This window comes from Hipposideros armiger, unplaced genomic scaffold (assembly GCF_001890085.2).
Source record: "Hipposideros armiger isolate ML-2016 unplaced genomic scaffold, ASM189008v1 scaffold_9, whole genome shotgun sequence".
Taxonomy (NCBI): Eukaryota; Metazoa; Chordata; class Mammalia; order Chiroptera; family Hipposideridae; genus Hipposideros; species Hipposideros armiger.
This window is the reverse complement of record NW_017731359.1, coordinates 4,749,025-4,767,045: the sequence shown is the minus strand read 5'-3', so window position 1 is coordinate 4,767,045 and position 18,021 is coordinate 4,749,025. Positions and strand designations below refer to the sequence as shown.

At 45.1% G+C, this 18,021-nt stretch overlaps 1 protein-coding gene across 1 annotated transcript in view; it reads left to right on the top strand.

Annotated features, from left to right (window-relative positions):
* Positions 1 to 18,021, top strand: part of DUS2 (dihydrouridine synthase 2) — a 34,293-nt gene that overhangs the window by 5,363 nt on the left and 10,909 nt on the right. The window contains exons 3-7 of the mRNA XM_019655184.1: positions 4,599 to 4,644; positions 7,892 to 7,983; positions 8,769 to 8,812; positions 9,965 to 10,025; positions 13,648 to 13,695. Coding sequence (XP_019510729.1) covers positions 4,599 to 4,644; positions 7,892 to 7,983; positions 8,769 to 8,812; positions 9,965 to 10,025; positions 13,648 to 13,695 — 291 coding nt within the window. The remainder of the gene's footprint in view (positions 1 to 4,598; positions 4,645 to 7,891; positions 7,984 to 8,768; positions 8,813 to 9,964; positions 10,026 to 13,647; positions 13,696 to 18,021) is intronic.

Genomic DNA, 18,021 nt, shown 5'->3' with positions numbered 1-18,021 from the left:
ATAGGCAAATTAATAAAGAGTTTAATGTTAGGGAAGGCAAAAGTCAAATCTATCAACTATGTCAGATGATGCAGAGAAATCCAATTGCAAAAAGACCAAGAAAGTACTTGATTTGAAAATTAGGTGATTGGAAGACAGTCGTGGCACATAGATGTGAACACTTGTAGGGTTTTGGGTTGAGGACTGAGCAGGAAATGAAGAAATAGAAGTAGGGCTGCTGACTATCCCCATAGGAGTTCAAGAGATGAAGGCAGATATGGAGGTGAAGGAAGCTGGGTGGGTGGGAGTCTTTTTTTTTTTTTTTAGGTGATTTGCATGTTTGTAGCACAAGAGGAAGGAGTTAGCAGTGAAGATTTGGGGGATGGGTAGAGCCAGGTCTTGGAGAGGACAGGATTCTTGATGAGGGAGTGGGACCTGCCTTCCTCCAGGACTGGGCAAGGAGGAGAGGGGGAAGATGATGGAAGGGAGGGAAGCTGGGATTTTGCCTGAGAGACCTGTTTTATGTCGAAAGCCAGTCTTCTGCTGGAAGTGAGGGTGGCAGGAGTTGGGTAGGGACTTGAAGAAAGAAAGTGAAGATGTTTTGGTTCTGTTCCACTACGGAATGGTTTGCAGCTTTATGGGGAGGAGAGCTGAGAAACCTAGCAGGAGGATGCCCATGGCTGGTGATTGGCATGCCAGTATCTAAGCAGGGCAGGGAGGGGCAGAGGCATCCAAGGTGCTGGCAAGGTGAAATGGGAGGGAGGGAGTGTTGTCCAAAGGTGGGCGTCAGAAAGGGAGATTCCAGAGTTTAGGATCACAGAGGCCCAAGACTTGACTCTTAAGTGGTTTGTCGGTGTGGATGCAAGGAGGTCCAAGGAATGTGAGCTGGGCTGTTAGGGTATATCTGTAAGCCCTCCAGGTTGCCAGAATGTGCCTAGGGCAGGGAACAACCTGTTCCCAGAGGCCAGTCCCAGGGGAATGTGATAGTATACTGAGCATTATTCATCTGGTCACTCATCCTTGAGCCAACATTCAGGCCCATGGTGGTCAGCCATGGATTAGGTAAAGCCTTTCCTGGCTGGTACCCTCCTTGCTCTCCAGAAAAGCCTTTTGGATTTGGAAGGGGACTGGAGGGAGGGACTGTAAAGAATCATGGATTCAGAGCCTGAGGACTGGGGACTAAAAAGACCAAATCCCAGAAACTTAGTCAGCTGTTAACTTTCTTTGCTTGTGATACCCCCCTCCCTGCCACCCCCAGGATGCTAACAGAGGGACATGCTTTCTCTTAATCAACTTTGTCCATATTTACCAGGAAGGTCCTGCAGGATGTCTCAGGCTTAGGGTGAAGCCCCCTGCTTCTTCCTTGCTGCCTCAACTCTTATCTCTGTCCTGCTGTACCCTCTCCATGATCATTTCAAGAACCAGGGTATATGGTGTCCCTCTCCTCTCTGTCCGTGTTTTGCATATAGTCTCCATTGATTATTTGCTGGCAGACAGGCAGGCTGGCCTCTCTTTGGCATGGGAGGGTGGCTGGGCCCTAAGTACTGGGCATGGCACAGTGTGGTGCCTGGTGCCCCCTGGTGTGTCCAGAGTGGCTCTGCAAGCCAGCATTATTGTGCTAGCTGCCTGGATGATCTTAACTGGGCTCACAGGAGGTGGCTGGTTGGTGGGATTAGATAAATTAGTCAAACCACCCGACCTACCTCGCAGGACAGACTATAGGATGTAGGTATACCAGGCATGCAGGCACCTCCTTAAAAGGCTTGCAAAGCTTCAGCAGCTGGAAGTGAAGAAAGCATGAACCACCTCAGCAAAAGTCCAAGAAGCAGTAGTCTGATTCCCTTCCAAGGTCTGCCCTATTGACAGGAGTTTTCTAGGAGTTCCTCAGATTTCATGTTTCTATTCCTCTTTATAAGAACAGTGAGACTCCAGTGGCCCAGACTGAGGGGACACTTACCTGTTAGACTTATACCTTTTAATAAAAAATTATACCTTTTAATTTTTTCTTTTATTGTGGTAAAAAACATAAAGTTTACCATGTTAACTAATTTAAAGTGTACAGTTCAGTAGTGTTAAGTACATTCATATTGTTGTAAAATAGATATCCAGAACTTCTTCATCTTGTGAACTTTACCAAACAAGTCCCCGTTCCCCCTTCTCCCCAGCCCCTGGTAACCACCATTCTACTTTCTGTTTCTATGCATTTGACTCCTTTAGATACCTCATATAAATGGAAACATGCAATATTTGTCTTTTTGTGACTGGCTGTTTCACTTAGCACAGTGTCCGTAAGGTTCATCCATGTTGTAGTATGTGACAGGATTTCCTTCCAGTTTTAGGCTGAATAATATTCTATTGTTATGTATACACCACATTTTGTTTATCTGTTCATCTGTTCTTGGACATTTGGATTGCTTCCATCTCTTAGCTATTGTGAATAGTGCTACTGTGAACATTGGTGTGCAAAGATCTCTTCAAGACCCTATTTTCAATTCTTTTGGATATATACCCAGAAGTGGGATTGCTAGATCATATAGCAATTCTATTTCTTTTTTTAAAAAAAGATTTTTATTGGGGAATTGGGGGATGGGAACAGCACTGGGGAATTGGGGGAAGGGGAACAGACAAGTTGCTGTCCCTTTGTTCTTCAGTCTAGTTGTGGAGGACGTTGCTTCACTGGCCCAAGTTGGCCATCACTGCGCTCTTCCCGGGTGAGGCAGATCAGTTGCTGGCTTCTGGACGGCTGGGGTTTTTTTGGTGTGATGAAAGTGCTTAAAAATTTATTGTGGTGATGGATACACAACTCTGTAAATAATACTAAAAGCCATGGAATTGTACACTTTAAATTGGTGAATTATATGGTATGTGAAACATATCTCAATAAAGATGTTTAAAAATGTTTATAGGAACAATATTGGGCTAATTGACAAAACTGAAATATGGAAGGTAGATTAGAAAAAAATATTGTATCGATGTTAAATTCACTAAAGATGATGCCTGTGTAATCGTTGTATAGGAGAATGGCCTTATTCTTAAAAAATATCAAGAGCACTTGCAAAGTGATAGATGCTAGTGATTCAAGATGAATGAGACAGTGTCCATGCCCCAAAAGCTCTTTGGTGTAGCAGGGAGACAGAGAAGAAAATGAGATTTCAGTGGCTACTTTGCCTCAGCTCCTCCTCTATGGGCCCAGGCTACCTGGCCAGGGTCCTCAAAGTCCACCTTTGTGTGGACACAGGACCCTCCTCAGGGGGTTCATGGTCCAATGGTAAGAGTATGACAGGTGCATCTGCAACGGGCATATAGAGAAGTGGTAAGGGTTGTAAAGTTGGATGTGCCAGGGGTTTTGGAAATCCCAAGGAGGACAGATGGCAGGGCTGGGGTCCCAGCAAGGCTTGCCTTGCTTTGCCCTGCTCGTTCCCGGCCAGAGCTCAGCCTAGCAGCAGAGCTTCTTGGCCACTTGCCTGCCCCTGCAACTGGGATCACTGGCTACAGGGGCTCTGTCTATCCTTTGGAACACCACACTGATTCTTGGGGGCTTGGATGCCAATCATGTATCCAAACTGCTTGGTCCTGGTGATTTGTCGGGTCAGGCCTGGTGGGCATCAGATACTTGATGACCTGAATGCAGCATGGAAAGAATAGCCACAGAAACACCTAGAGAGTGTAGTAACCTGGATGAGGGGTATGCTGGGGGGAGCCCCATTCATGCCATAGGGGCCTTTTGGCCTCTTGAGCCCTACGTGCTCTCATGAAGGACAAAGGCCATCGTGCCCACCTGGCTGGGGTTATGACTTGCTGAGGCTCATAAGGAGCCAGTATGGGGATGAGTACCAGGGGTGAGAGTTTCTTCATATCTTCTTCTAGACCCCTAGACTCCCTGGGCATGAGCTTCTGGGCAGTGTGACGGGTGCCTGGCTATTCTGATTTGTCTTCCACATCTGTTGAAACGATCACTGAACAAAGCAGAATAGTCTTGTCTCCCACCAGGAGGTAGAGAATCTCGATCTTTCCGGTGACATGAGTGTTCCCTTCTTTTTTATGATCCTGACTTTGAAGAAACCCCTTTCCCCTTTCTTTTGTGAGTTTGAATATCTCCAGAGCTGAGGATCTCACTCCTTTCACTTCCACACAGCATGACCCATGTTGGATAGGGTTTTTAGACTTTTCTTTCCTGTGATGATCTCAAATTTTCCTCTCTGTGCTTCTGGTCACTGGTCCCACTTTAGTCCTTGGATATTTCCTGGGTTGAGGCAGGAGGTTCTTTGAGGAGATGGACTGGAGCTGAGACTAGTAGGTGAGGACAGTATCCAGGTGTGCACATCCTGGGCTGTTGTCTTCTGTCTGGCTCCCTGAGTGGTTCACCCTTTCTAGGCCCCAAACATCTCCAAAGTCCTTGGGACGAGAAGCTGATTGAGGGTAGCTCACTCAGGCCTCTGCTTGCCACGTTTGGGCAGGGAGGACAGCACTACATGTCTCAAAAACCATGATTTGTTGTTGGTACTAGGGTGATAGGCCAAGCGGCCCCCCTCAGGTGCAGTGAAGGTATTCGCCCCCCTAGCCCTGTGCCCAGGACCTACATGTCCTAGACTGACAAGTGCTCTCTGATTCCTCTGCAGGAGCTGATTGACCTCAAGATGCTTCAGTGCAAGAGAGTTGTCAATGGTGAGTGCAACTCTGGTCCCAGGATTGTGTGTGTGCCGGGTCAGGCCCAAGCAGTACTACCACTGCCCTTGCCTGGGGCGACAGTGTCCTTCCAGGGTTCTTCTAGCCTGGCTATGTAATTTGTGGATCATGTGTTCCCTTGAGAACAATCACTGCTCTCCAGAGACCCTGACAAGAGCCAGATATGAAACAGGCAAAGAATGTCTTTCACCTATAGGCTTGCTGGCATAGAAATTGCCAGGTTTCATAGTACAGGAAGAAACTCTGGAAGCCTTGGGATCGGGATGGCTTTGACACTCGTCCTGGCTCTGCCACTCGCTGGCTGTGTGACTTTGGGCAAGTCACATGACCTCCCTGCCTCAGTTTCTTTAGCTGTAAAATGAAAATCATAATTCCTGCTTTACTTAAATCATAGTGTTAGAGTGAGGATCAAATAAGATAAGGTACATGTAAGTACTTTGCAAATGGAAGTGGTTGTGCTGAATTGTGGTTTTGTTTATATTTTATTGACGAGGCTGATTCTGCTCTGATTAGAGTTGTGGTATTTGAGGTTTTGGAAATGTATACATGTTTGTGAAATCTTTATAAGTTCACTAGAAGTTATGACTCAATTTTGTCTTTAATTCTTTTAGATTTATATTGTCTTTGTCATGAAAAATGCAATATTATAGCCCTATATAACCTAGAAAATGAAAATCCCCTATAATCCCATCCTTGAAGAGATAATCACAAAGAGGAATAATGTATATTTTTTACACATTTAGTAAATTGTGTGTATAAAAATATAACATGCTTATATATCTTCCTTCCTGCCCCCATGGGATCATGCTACATTTGTTTTGCCACTTTTCTACTAGGACATTTTCCTGTGTCGTTACTTACAGATCATTATGTCAGAATGGATTTCACCAGTGCTTTAACATTTGTTTCAGTATTTTGCTGTTATAAATAGAACTGTAGTATAAACACACACTGTTTTTGTGGTTCTTCCCTGAGACTTCTTACTGCCAGTGATGAGTTGTTTCTGCTGCTGGAGATTGCTTTGATTACCTCTCCCAACATGTCACTGCCTTTACCCCACCTTTTTAATCTTCTAATCTGTTCAGTGCTGGGATGATAATAGCTTCTATTTATGGAAGTGCTTTACTTGTATTAAAGATCTCATTTATTTCTCAAAATAAATGTATGAGGTAGGCATATTCTCCCATCTGCCACATTGGATCTCTTTCATGTGTTTGTCATCTTTGAAAACTAATAATGGTAGTACCTATTGTACAGTTTTGTTTTGAAGAACATATGAGATTCTTGTTATTTGCAATTGTTATATTCTGTAAAGTTGCTGTGAACATCAAGTTAGTGAATACTGAACCATTGCTCCTAGAGGAAATACAATCATACCTTGTTTTATTGCCCTTTGCAGGTAATGTGTTTTTTGTAAATTGAAGGTTTGTGGCAACCCTGGTCGAGCAAGTCTTTCAGTGCCATTTTTCCAGGCTCAGATGATGGTTAGCATTGTTTTAGCAACAAAGTATTTTTTAATTAAGATATCTACATTGTTTTGTTAGACATAATGCTATTGTGCACTTAATAGACTATAGTGTAAACATAACTTTTATATAGACTGGAAAATCAAGAAATTTGTTTGACTTGCTTTATTGTGTTATTTACTTTTTTTGTGATGATCTGGAACCAAACCTGCAATATCTCTGAGGTATGCCTGTATAGGTTTAGGTTCCTTCAAACCTCTGATCACACATTTTCATTAACAGACCAATACATAATTTTTTTTTTGTAAGATTTTATTGGGAAATTGGGGGAGGGGAACAGTGTTGGGGAATTGGGGAAGGGGACCAGCCAAGTTGTTCTTCAATCTTCGTTGTGGAGGGCGCCAGTCGCCATCTGGCTTCCTATTGGCAGCTCGTAGCCTCTAAGCTCAAGGTGCTGTGTTCAATCTTAGTTGCGGGTGGGTGTAGCCACCACCCCATGCGGGAGTTGAACCAGCAGCCTTGTTGTTAAGAGCGCACGCTCTATCCACTGAGCCATCTGGGTGGCAGCTCGGCTCAAGGTGCCAGACAGAGTTCAGTCTTAGTTGCAGGTAGGCATAGCCCACCATCGAACAGGCAATCTTGTTGTTATACCAGCTGAGCCATCCTGCCACCTGTTGGCAGCTCAGCAACAGGTCAGCTCAGGTGCAGCGTCACTGGCCCATGTGGGAATCGAACTGGCGGCCTTGTTGCTCAGAGTTCGCGTTCTTAAGCCAACTCTTAACCAACTGAGCCACTCGGCCGGCCCAGATCAATACATAATTTTGTTTTATGGTGTTTCTGTTTAAAGACATGTAATTTAATATATTCTGTTGATTCGTTAACACTGAACTCACAACTAGCAGCACTATAATTTCATGTCTGAACAAAGCTTGTCTAACATGTATTTTCTTCTTAAGACACATCACAGCCTTCTTGTGCTTAGGAACACTAGACAGTACTTCTCTGTGCTTGGGGCCATTTAAGACAATGAGATTACCAACAAAAAGCACAAAAATGCAGAACTGTGGCATTAAATCTGCCATCATAGGAACACTTGTTTACAGCATGAGAGCTGAAACAAGAAAGCAGAGTGTTGTCTTGTTTGACTTCAGCTGAGAATGTGTACATTGGGTGACTGAAATCTGTAATTCTACGCATGTCCCAGAATGACGATGAAAACTCCCCGAGTATTGACTTTGTGGTTACAAATAAAATTTAGTGAGCAGGCAAAATTGCAAATATACAACTGCAAATAATGAGGATGGACTATAATATAGTAAATCTCTGCTCACAGAACCTGGCACATCATAAGTCATTAAGAAATGTCAACTTTGCTGAACGTCAGAGTGACATCTGGGAAAATTTGTCAAAATCTGAAGTACAGACAAAATTCTCTACATGCACACTTTTTTCAGTGTTTTAAAAATTGCAAAATGTAACAACCATATAGAGAAAGTACATAAAAGACAAGCATGCACGTTATTAACAAATAACTAAAACAAACAACCATGTAGTTAACCATCACCCAGGTCAGGAAATAGACTGTCACCAGCCCCTCAAAAGTCTTCCATGTAAGCCCTGATTTTTTTAAAGAATGGTGTGCTTCTCTTGTCCATTTTCCCCTTCAAGGTGATACTTTTGCTGTGTTTTCTTGCAGGGTTCAGGCTAGGTTGAACTTGCTTCTTCAGTGGGTGGGCCTGTGTGTTTGTGTTTTCTTGCAGAGGTGCTCAGCACAGTGGACTTTGTCGCCCCTGATGACCGAGTAGTCTTCCGCACCTGCAAAAGAGAACAGAGCAGGGTCGTCTTCCAGATGGTACGCGATCCCAGGGCTCACCTGTCACCCAGATTTACCATCTCCTGCCCTGCGGGGCCAGTGTTAAATGCCTGGGCTTCAGTGCACAACGGTAGCTTCCTGAAGACTCTGCTTTAACACTTTTCAAAGACCTGCTCATGGGTGATTATACTTTTGGAGATAGTTTATGGAAATCAAGCTATACCAGTCTGTTACATGTCTCTAGTCTCCAATTTAGCTTCTTTAATTATAGGAGTTATCTGTTTGGCGTGACTTATATATTTTCAATCTGTAGCATTAGTTATTCAGATCATGGTCTTCGTTTTGATGTAGTCTGTATATATTTCCCATAGAAAAAAATTAGGTTTCCTCAAGCATAGTTAAGATTTATGTTAGGGTTCTAGTGATTCTGTACCTCTCTTCTCTTACTTTGGGTATTTCTTGGTGCTTCTTTAGAAATAGCTCCTGAATGTTTAAGTTATTTTAAAAGTGATAACAATGGGTAGATATATGATAAAGCAAATGTAGCAAAATGTTAATTATAGAATCTAAGTGGTGGGTATGTGAATGTTCACTATAAAAATTTTTGTATATTTGATAGTAATCATAGCACCGATGACATTTTCTAGGCCTTCTGGGTCCACTTTTGGCCTCTGACAGTGAGCTAGTCTAGTGGGCTGGTTGTTTAGGAGACACCAGCTGGACTCCACTTGCTGATGTGTGTTTGTGCATAGCGTGCATGGTGTGTTTGTCTATGCCTGTGTAACTGTGTTGGAAGTGGTTGATGCAGCCTCTTGTGTTCCCAGGGGACTTCAGACGCAGAGCGAGCCCTTGCTGTGGCCAGACTTGTGTAAGTTCTTCTCTCTTTGGAACTGTCTTTGCCTCTCCTGTGGGCTGTGAGGCTTTATTGTTCCTGGTGACCTTGGAGGTGACTACCTTTCTGCCTCCTGGTCCACTATCTTCTGTTTTCAGAGTCTCTGGTTTCCTTCTCTGTTTGTGGTGTCTGAGGGCTGTCCTGGGACTCATGTACCTACTGTGCCCAGGTCCCAGATAACCTCTGTGTGGGTGCCTGTTTTTTAGTGTTTATTCATGAGGTTCCTTTTCCAAGGACTCTTATGACTATAAGCCCTGAGGATTTAAATCCCATGAAGTGCTTCCTAAATTAACGGAGGCAGGAGAGTACTGTGGTTAAGGAGATGGGCTTTGGAGTTAGACGGAGCTGGGTTGGAATTCTGGCTTTGTTACTTGCTAACTGTGTGACCTTAGGTAAGTTACTTGTCCTCACTGAGAACTTAGTTTCCTTATCTATAAAATGAGACCAATAGTACTACCTAACACTGGCATTATAGGGAAAGGTAAATGAAATAATGCATGTAAATATCTTTGCAGTGTAAGCACATGGTGAGTGTTTAGTAGGTGTTAGCTATTATTATTAATTACAGTGAGAAGGAACTCATACAGTAGTTGCTGCTACTTACAGCCTGTTAACTAGGTACATAACAGAAGATGAAATAAGGTTCCTTTCTACATCTGAGAACTCTTTGGAGTAAGCCAGTCCAGCCAACCAAGACAGTACTGTAACTTCTAACTTCTGTCCAGTGCTCTGGGCAAGGGCTCTTATGCTCATGTCCATTTTGTGCATCGGCAATGGAGTTGCAATGGCTTTCACTACCCTAGTCAGAACTGGAACTCTGGGATTGAGTTCAATGTGGCTGTCACTTGGTACTTGAGCTATCTGATAGAACTCCAAAGTAGGAAAGTCCTCTACAACTAGCCCTCTGTAGATGTGGGAGCACATTGTGCTCTTCCTCCTGAGCTCTGCTCAGGGGAGGCAGTCACACATTTTAGAGACAGTTTTTTCTCAGCTTCTGACACAGAGGTTTGGTGTGTTTCAGGGCTAGGGACATGGCATGGGGTTCCTGTGCACAGACCTATGCCTTTGTCTTTACCTTCTTTCCTCAAGTTAAATATTTACTACCTTTTCTACTTTATGTGTTTTCAGAGAAAATGATGTGGCTGGTATTGACGTCAACATGGGCTGTCCAAAAGAGTATTCCACCAAGGTAAACTGAATTCTTTATAGTGTTCACAAATATAGGGTACAGATTAAAGAGGACTAACGAGACATGACAACTACATACAGTACCTGACTCTGCACTAGATCTTACAGTAGGTAGAGGAAACACTCAAGAGGATATTATTAGATCAATTGTCAAAATTGGAATATGGACTATGTTAGATTTCTATAAATACTGTACCAATGTAAATTTATAAAGCTGACAACTCTTCTGCTTTGTAAGACTATCCCTAGTAGAAAATACACACCAAAATATTTAGGGGTCAAGGGCTATCATATATGTAACTTTATACTCAAATGGTTCAGGAGAAAATTTTCATACACCACGTATACATATATACACACATAAACACACACATATATACACATAGAGCACTTATGCCCAAGTAATAAGACAAAGGATACAAGTGTTAAAAGAAAAAGTAATGTGAACAGGGCTTGCTTTGTCTCTTCATGAATAAAACCAAGACATACATTTTTTTAAAAAATAGAGGATTCAATACATGTGTCCCTATTGTCATATCAGAAGATCAGAGCAGAGTGCTAGGATAGCTCAGAAAGGAGCGGAATGGCAGCCCTTAAACTTGGGATCTTATAGGGAAATGTGGTCCTTGTTGAGGAGGTTTGGGACGCTGCAGGCAGAAGGAGTGGTGCAAGCAGGGACCTGGAAGCCAACATGAGGTAGAAGCAGACAACCTTGATTTGACCAGAGGGTTGGAGAGTGGGAGACGAAGAGGAAGCAGAAGAGCACAGGAGTGAAAGTCTTGGTTTGGACCAGAGTAGCTGGACTTGGACTTTTGATATCTCTGGCATTTTTTGAACAGAAGAGGCATGTGATCAGAAACTTAAGTTTCCTTCCCCAGTGGAAACCAGTGTTACTAGTTTCTTGTGTGGCTTTTCAAATATATTCTGTGAGTAGAAATACTTAGAAATACTAATCTGGGAGCTATGTGTCTTATGGATTCAAGTGGAAAGAGGCTAGAAATGGGGACATACACATAGGAGATGAGTGTCCGGGGTCCACAGGAAAGACCAGGGATGGAGAGAGGAGAAGCCCAACTGGAGCAGAATTTGACAGAGCTTGGCTGGCAAATGACTGGACTGGGTGTGGGGAAGTGGGATGAGCGGTGAGGGTAGAGGGAGGAAAGACTCGCAGTCAGGAGGATGGTTGGCCTTCAACATCATTGGGGCTGCCAGAGGAAAAAAATGCTTGGAGCAGCTAACAAAGACAACTTGGGGTTGGGTGTGTGTGAGGCACCAGAGGGACTCCTGCAGGGCTGCCCCTGGGAACCTTATCTCCAGGTGTGTGGTCAGGGTCAGCAGTGTTGACCTAGCCCACTGCCCAGAGTCAGCCACTCTGCTCTCAGGAGTTGCGTGGTCTGCACTCTTTGCTTTAGGCCAGGAGGCTTAAGACTGCCTGGGGGAAAGGCTCTTGGGATGCCTGAAACCCAGAAGGCTTTGTACACAGCGGCTTCAATGAATTATGGAGGTTTGAAATCGTCTTTGAGGGATTGAAAACTTTAGACCCTGTTTTGCTATCTTCAGATTACTTCCTTGTGCTCCTGAGCTATATAAGGAGCAGAGTTGAAATTATTGGAATAATTTCCCAGAGATCATGGAGTGAAAAAAGCAAGGAGCAGAATTGTGGTGTATCACCATTTATATATGGGGGTGGGGAATGAATAATTATATATATTTATTTTGTCTTCATAGAATATATTTGAAAAGACACATAAGAAACTAGTAACATTGGATTCTCCAGGAAAGGAAACTAAGTTCTTATTTGGTTTTGCATAGGGATTAAAATCCCATTGCAGTGTTGCTACTCAAATAATTAACAACTGGCACGGCACTGGCACTGACCAGTGAGAACAGATACCTAGCAATATGCCACACCAGTATATACCACCTGCATATCTACTCTCTTTCTCATGGTTCAAAAACTGAAGCCATATAAAAAGTATAAATTGCGGGGGCTGGCCGAGTGACTCAGTTGGTTAAGAGCTCGCGCAAGAGTGCGAGCTCTGAGCAACAGCAGTTCGATGCCCAGCCCGAGCTGAGTTGCCGCTGAGCTGCCAACAGGTAGCAGGATGGCTCAGCTAAAAAAAAAAAAAAAAAAGTATAAATTGCGAAGTTTTCCATTTCTCAGTGAAGGAGAGTTCTTAACTTTTTACCCTTTTGAGCCTTTAAAAATTTTAACATGTTACCTATTCAAAAAAGCAAATAAGTAAGTTAAATAGAAAGGAAGGAAGGAAACACCAATGGAGAAAGCCATTGTTGTGGAAAGGGCAGTGCATTTTAGAGTCTGATTCCACAAGGAAGGGCCAGATTTTGTGTGAGCTGAAAGACAGGTGGAGCCTGGTGTGTGGCCAGGGCTTGCTTTCTTTTTGTTTTGAAGATTTTATTGGGAATTGGAGGAGGGGAATGGCGTTGGGGAATCAAGGAAGGGGAACAGACAAGTTGCTGTCCTTTTGTTCTTCAGTCTAGTTGTGGAGGACATCGCTTCACTGGTCCAAGTTGGTATTATCATTGTGCTCTTCCCGGGTGAGGCAGATCGGTTGCCGGCCACTGGATGGCCGCTCACGGTGGCTCTTGGCAGCTTACGCTGGCTGCCGGCCACTCACGGTAGCTTATGGCAGCCCACTGCAGCTTCACTGCAGCTTACGCTGCCACCGGCGACTCATGGCAGCCTAGCTCCAGGTCGAGCTGTTGTTCACCATCTTAGCTGTAGAGGGCGCAGTTTCACTGGCCTGCATGTGGGATCCGAACCGGGGCTCTGCTGCTCAGAACTGGTGTCCCAAGCCAACTCTTACCCAACGTGCCACTCAGCCAGCCCTTATTGGATTTTTTTGTCTTCCCTTTACCCACCCTTAATGGGTTCAGATTTTTAACACCCTCCTCCATTAAAGTAATTCATACCAGTGTCCAGAACATAGATAATATAGATGAAAAGTACAAAAACGAAGCAGGAAAATCACCACTAATCCCACCATCAAGAGACAACCGGTGTTAATGTTGATTCACATGGCTTCATGGGTTTTTGGTTTCTATTAGCTGGGGCTTTTGTTAGGGTTTGATATTGTTCTGGGTGTTCAGGACGGGGCCATTGTTACCGGCAGGGGAGAAGGGTCTGGAAAAGGTGTGCAGGTTGCATGTCTGAGTGGCTTTGCTGATGGTAGTGGTGATACCAAAGCAAGTTATGGTAGGATAGGAAGAAGATGCATTTGCTCTCATTTCAAAGGAGGAATTATTCATTGGTTTTTTTAAGGGTTTGACAAATGGTGGGGTTAGTTTATAAAGACTGCCCTGGGTAGCATGGGCAGTCCTGAAAAATGATTTTTGTAGAACCCACTCCGGGATAGATCTGTAGCTTTTGCTAAGGGGATCAGAATGATGACTATTAGAATTTATCAAACGCTGATTCCAGATATCGTAGGCACAGATATGGCTGCTTTCCTACTTCCTTAGAAGTGCTGATTGCCAATGGACCTTGGTCCCTTGGAGGCAAGTGCTGGGGTGCTGCCAGGTTGCCACACCATGTTGCTGTACTGTGGGGAGGGGCCACCCTTCTCCAACTATAGGAAGCCCTTCTGTGTGCTTTTTCTTAGGGAGGAATGGGAGCTGCTCTGCTATCAGATCCTGACAAGATTGAGAAGGTAAGTCTTGCGTGAGTGAAAGCAGAGGTGCTTAGACATGAACTAGAGTTATCTGGAACATCTCCTACTCCCTTCTCCCGGATTTAGTGAATCATTCACTCCACCTGGGGTCTGGAAAATTTTTTAAAGGCTTCCCAGTGATTTTGATGGGTATCCAGGTTCAGAAACCCCTGAGCCAACCGATAGCAGCATGGGAGTTCCTTAAAAAGCCTAGGGCTAGGGACATGTCAACTGAGAGCCGGGGTCCTGAGGACTCATTTAGAGCCTCCTCTGTATTGCATTTCCCCCTTCTGAGAAAACCATGCATGCGTAGGCCAGGCTACCTGTGGGTTGTGGACAGGATCAGTGGTTTTGGGGGTGGGAGGGGGAGGATTGGCCTCTCCCAGGGGGCTTGATGAGTGCAGCAGTGGTCCCCTGCATACTGATAGAGTCCACCACCAGCCTTTGAGAGCAGGTCAGGCCTGGGTCCCATAAGGGAAGCTGAGATTAGCTGTCTCTGGTCCTCTTCCTTCAGTGATTATGGTGGCAAGGTTTATGAGGCCCTGGGGACAGGTTGGCGTTTGCCCCAGACTTGTGAGCTGTCTGGGCATGTGGGGGTGATGTTTTCTGTCACACCATATACACCTTTTACTTTCCTCTCTCAGTTCATCAGCTCTCCCTTTGTTGCTCCTCTAAGCTCCTTTGACTCCCTTTTTATTCTCCATCCCCACTTCCCTGTCTGGGCTGTAAGCCTCCTAGTGCCTCTCATAGGCTAGAGTGACTTGGGATAAGGCCCCACCAATAAGAGCGGTCACTATTTTGTCCTGACTGCTGTGTCAGCAGCTCAACCCTGTGTATTCCTCCAGTCCCACTTTCTCTGGGATACAGGAAAGCCAGCGTGTTAATGGGTTAGGTGCCTTCTCATTTTCCCCATGTGCAAACAGGTACAATGTGCCTATAATATATTCTTACTGTTTGTAATTTCCTTTCCAAAATATGTTCCAGCATTTATTCCATTAGTTCCCCAAACTCCTTGAAGTTGAGCTGGCATTTATCTCCATTTGATCAAGAATAATAAAAGTAAAGCACAAAGAGAGAAAAATAGGGCCGGCCGAATGGCGTGTTGGTTAAGAGCTGGCCTGGGACGCCAGAGGGCCCCGGTTCGGATCCCACATATGAGGGCCAGTGACACTGCCCTCCACAGCTAAGATGCTGAACAACAGCTCAACCTGGAGCTAGGCTGCTGTGAGTCGCCGGCGATGGCATAGGCTGCAGCCCCTGTGACAGTGGGTTGCCATAGGCTACCGTGTGTAGCCAGCAGCCGCAGTGAGCGGCCGTCCAGAAGCCGGCGACTGATCTGCCTCGCCCAGGAAGAGCGCAATGATGGTGCCAACTTGGGCCAGTGAAGCAACGTCCTCCACAACTAGACTGAAGAACAAAAGGACAGCAACTTGTCTGTTCCCCTTCCCCCAATTCCCCAGCACTGTTCCCATCCCCCAATTCCCCAATAAAAATCTTTAAAAAAAAAAAAAAAAGAGAGAAAAATAATTTGCTCAAGATCATGTAGTGAATAAGTAGCAGGAAGAGCTGAGCCTAGACCCATGGTCTTGTGACCTCTGCCCAGCATCAGTGCCCCTTTTCTGTCATCTCAGGTTAAAGGTGCCTAGTGTAGCTTATAAGTGTCTAGCCACAGGTCAGTAGGCACCTGGACTTAGGAACCTCCAGTCAGACACCTCTGTGCAGGATGGAGTGGATGTGGACAACTGTGGATGTCAAACTCATCACTGTACTTAGGGGAGGGTCCCCTGTAGGGGGTGTTTGTTTCACAACATGTGCACACAGGCATTTTGATTATCCTCTGGCCTTCTGGCTTCTCCCACCCATGCTATTGGCTCTGTCCTCCACTGCCCCTCTTTGGGTACATTTCACGTGTGAGGCAGCGGAGTTACACCCCACCTTAGAAGCTCAGTTTATTCTGCCCCTCTGTTTGGTGGGGTAGTCTGATAGGCCATGGCGGACTATTGTAAGGTTTGCCTCATGGAGGGGAGGCTCCAGACTTCCACAGTAAAGCCAAGTGGGACCCGGGAATAGTGGGCTGGAGTAGACTTAGGCTAAAACTGTGCTGGCAAACTGGGCAACCTGGGGGAGAGAGAGCTTTGTGGGTCCTTCTAGTCTTGGTGTTTTAGGCCCATGGTCCCATCTGTGGGAGCATTTCAGGACCACCTGTAGAAATTTTTTCAAAATAAGGATGCTTGTTTGGAGTGATGAAAATTTTTGGAAATACTGGTGATGGTTACACAACATTGTCAATGAGTGTCGCTGAATTATACACTTAAAAATGGTTAAAATGGACAGTTTTATGTTATATATATTCTACCACTCACACACAGAAAGATGCTATCTGTTGAGAATTCTGTCTACCCTTGGGATGGATAGGGGTAGGGTAAGGGATCAGTCTTTTGATAAAGCTTCGCAGGTAACTTTGGTGTACCCTCCCTGGATTAAGAACCTCAGTTTTAGACTCAGTAATAGCCTTTCTTTCACCCCTGCCCAGGATTCCTTGCCCCCCAAAGCCCCAGGCTGCCCAGGGCATCCCTCTTGTGCACACTGCACTTGGGCCATGGTTAACAATTGGCAGGGCCAGGACTTGACCTCAGTTCTCATGATTCCCAAGCTTAATGTTCTCCCAACTTCTTTCTCACTCCCTCCCCAACAACCAGGGGAGCTAACCAGGTTCTGCTTTTCCTGAGTCAGCCAGTAGATCTGGTAAGACGAGCCCGCTTGTGGGTAGATGTGCTGTTACCTACTCAGATATGGGCCTGACTCAGGTCCTTTTTCTCACAGACGTTCACACCACAGAGACATGTGGTGTGACTTGGATCTCGGAGAGTTGGGTTCAGGAGAGTTTATGCTACAGCCTGGCCAGAACACAGACTCTAATTGCCCTTTCCTCTCAGTGTGATCCTTGCAAGTGGCTAGTGCTTTTGTTTACTAATTTCCTTCCTGGTCCTGAATATGTACATGAAATAAATACTGAAGAAGGTGCTTAGAAGCTACTTGGATAAAATTCACCAAAAGGAAGTTCTGCAAAACAGAATTGGATCAAACCAGCTGATGGTGCTTAAATCACCAAACATCAGAGAATTCTAAGTCAGCCCTTGGAAAGGAACCTTCCAGAGATGGTGCTGTCAGCCTGAGAGAAAGGACTAGAATGACAATTTGTATTATGTGTCTCAATGGGTCTGGTAGTCCCCGCTTAAAGGTTACATCCTCCTTTAAAGTCTACCAGAGCGATTCTAGGACCTCAGTCCCAGTCTGCCTTCTGGGGCAGCACTCGGGGCCTATTCCTTCCTGACAGTCCCTGGCAGCTGTGCCTGGACCAGCAGGGCTTGTCTTGCCCATTATCTGTCTACCTGCCTGTCAGCCCAGCCTCTTGGTATGATGTCATCCAAGGGGCCTGTCTCAGCTTGTCCCTGATGGAAAAGCCTCCTCCATCTGTTCTTACAGTCTGGCTCACTGCTGCCCCCACCTGTCTAGAGCCAAGACTGGCAGCAGCTGCCAGCATGTCCCCTCTGCTCTGCTGGGCAGCCACCCAGTTCTTGGAAGAGGGCTCTTGGGATCACCTTCCCTCCAGCTTGCCTGGCCCGATATTTTTGATGAGGGAGGAAGATAGCAAGGCCACAGATATGCAGTGTCATCTACACTTCTCTTGATCTCTGAGGGGTTGGAGGTCTTGCTACCTCCCTGACACTTGCCTGTATGCCTTCCTTGATCTTTCTTTGAAGTCCTTTACAATTACTATGCAAAATAAACACTTTTTAATATGTTGACTATGTTGTCTTTTCCTTTGCCAGTTTCATTCCTGTATATCTGACTCCCCTAAAGAGAGGGAGGGGTCCGTGAGGACAGGGCCCAAGATCTGTAAAGCCTTCCTGCTCCCTTGCTCTGCAGATCCTGGAACAGCACTCAGGAAGCATTGCCTTCAAGTAGGAAAGAAGCTATGAGCCATGTCTTCTCAACCAGGGCTAGGCCTCAGAATCATATTGAGAAGGGAATGTGTTGGGCAGAGCTTTTTGAAACATATACATATTTCTAAGACCTGCCCCTAGAGACATTCAGGAAATAGGAGGTGAGATCTAAGATTCTGTATTTCTTAAGTTCTCCAGGTGATTCTGATGTTTGCCCTGGCAAAGGATCACGATGTTCTACCCAGTCATGCACACAGAACCATTCACTCATTCATTCATTTACTAAAATCAGTAAAACCTTGGATTGTGAGTAACTTGTTCTGCGAGTGTTCCACAAGATGAGCAAACATTTCTAATACATTTTAACGTGGTAAACGAG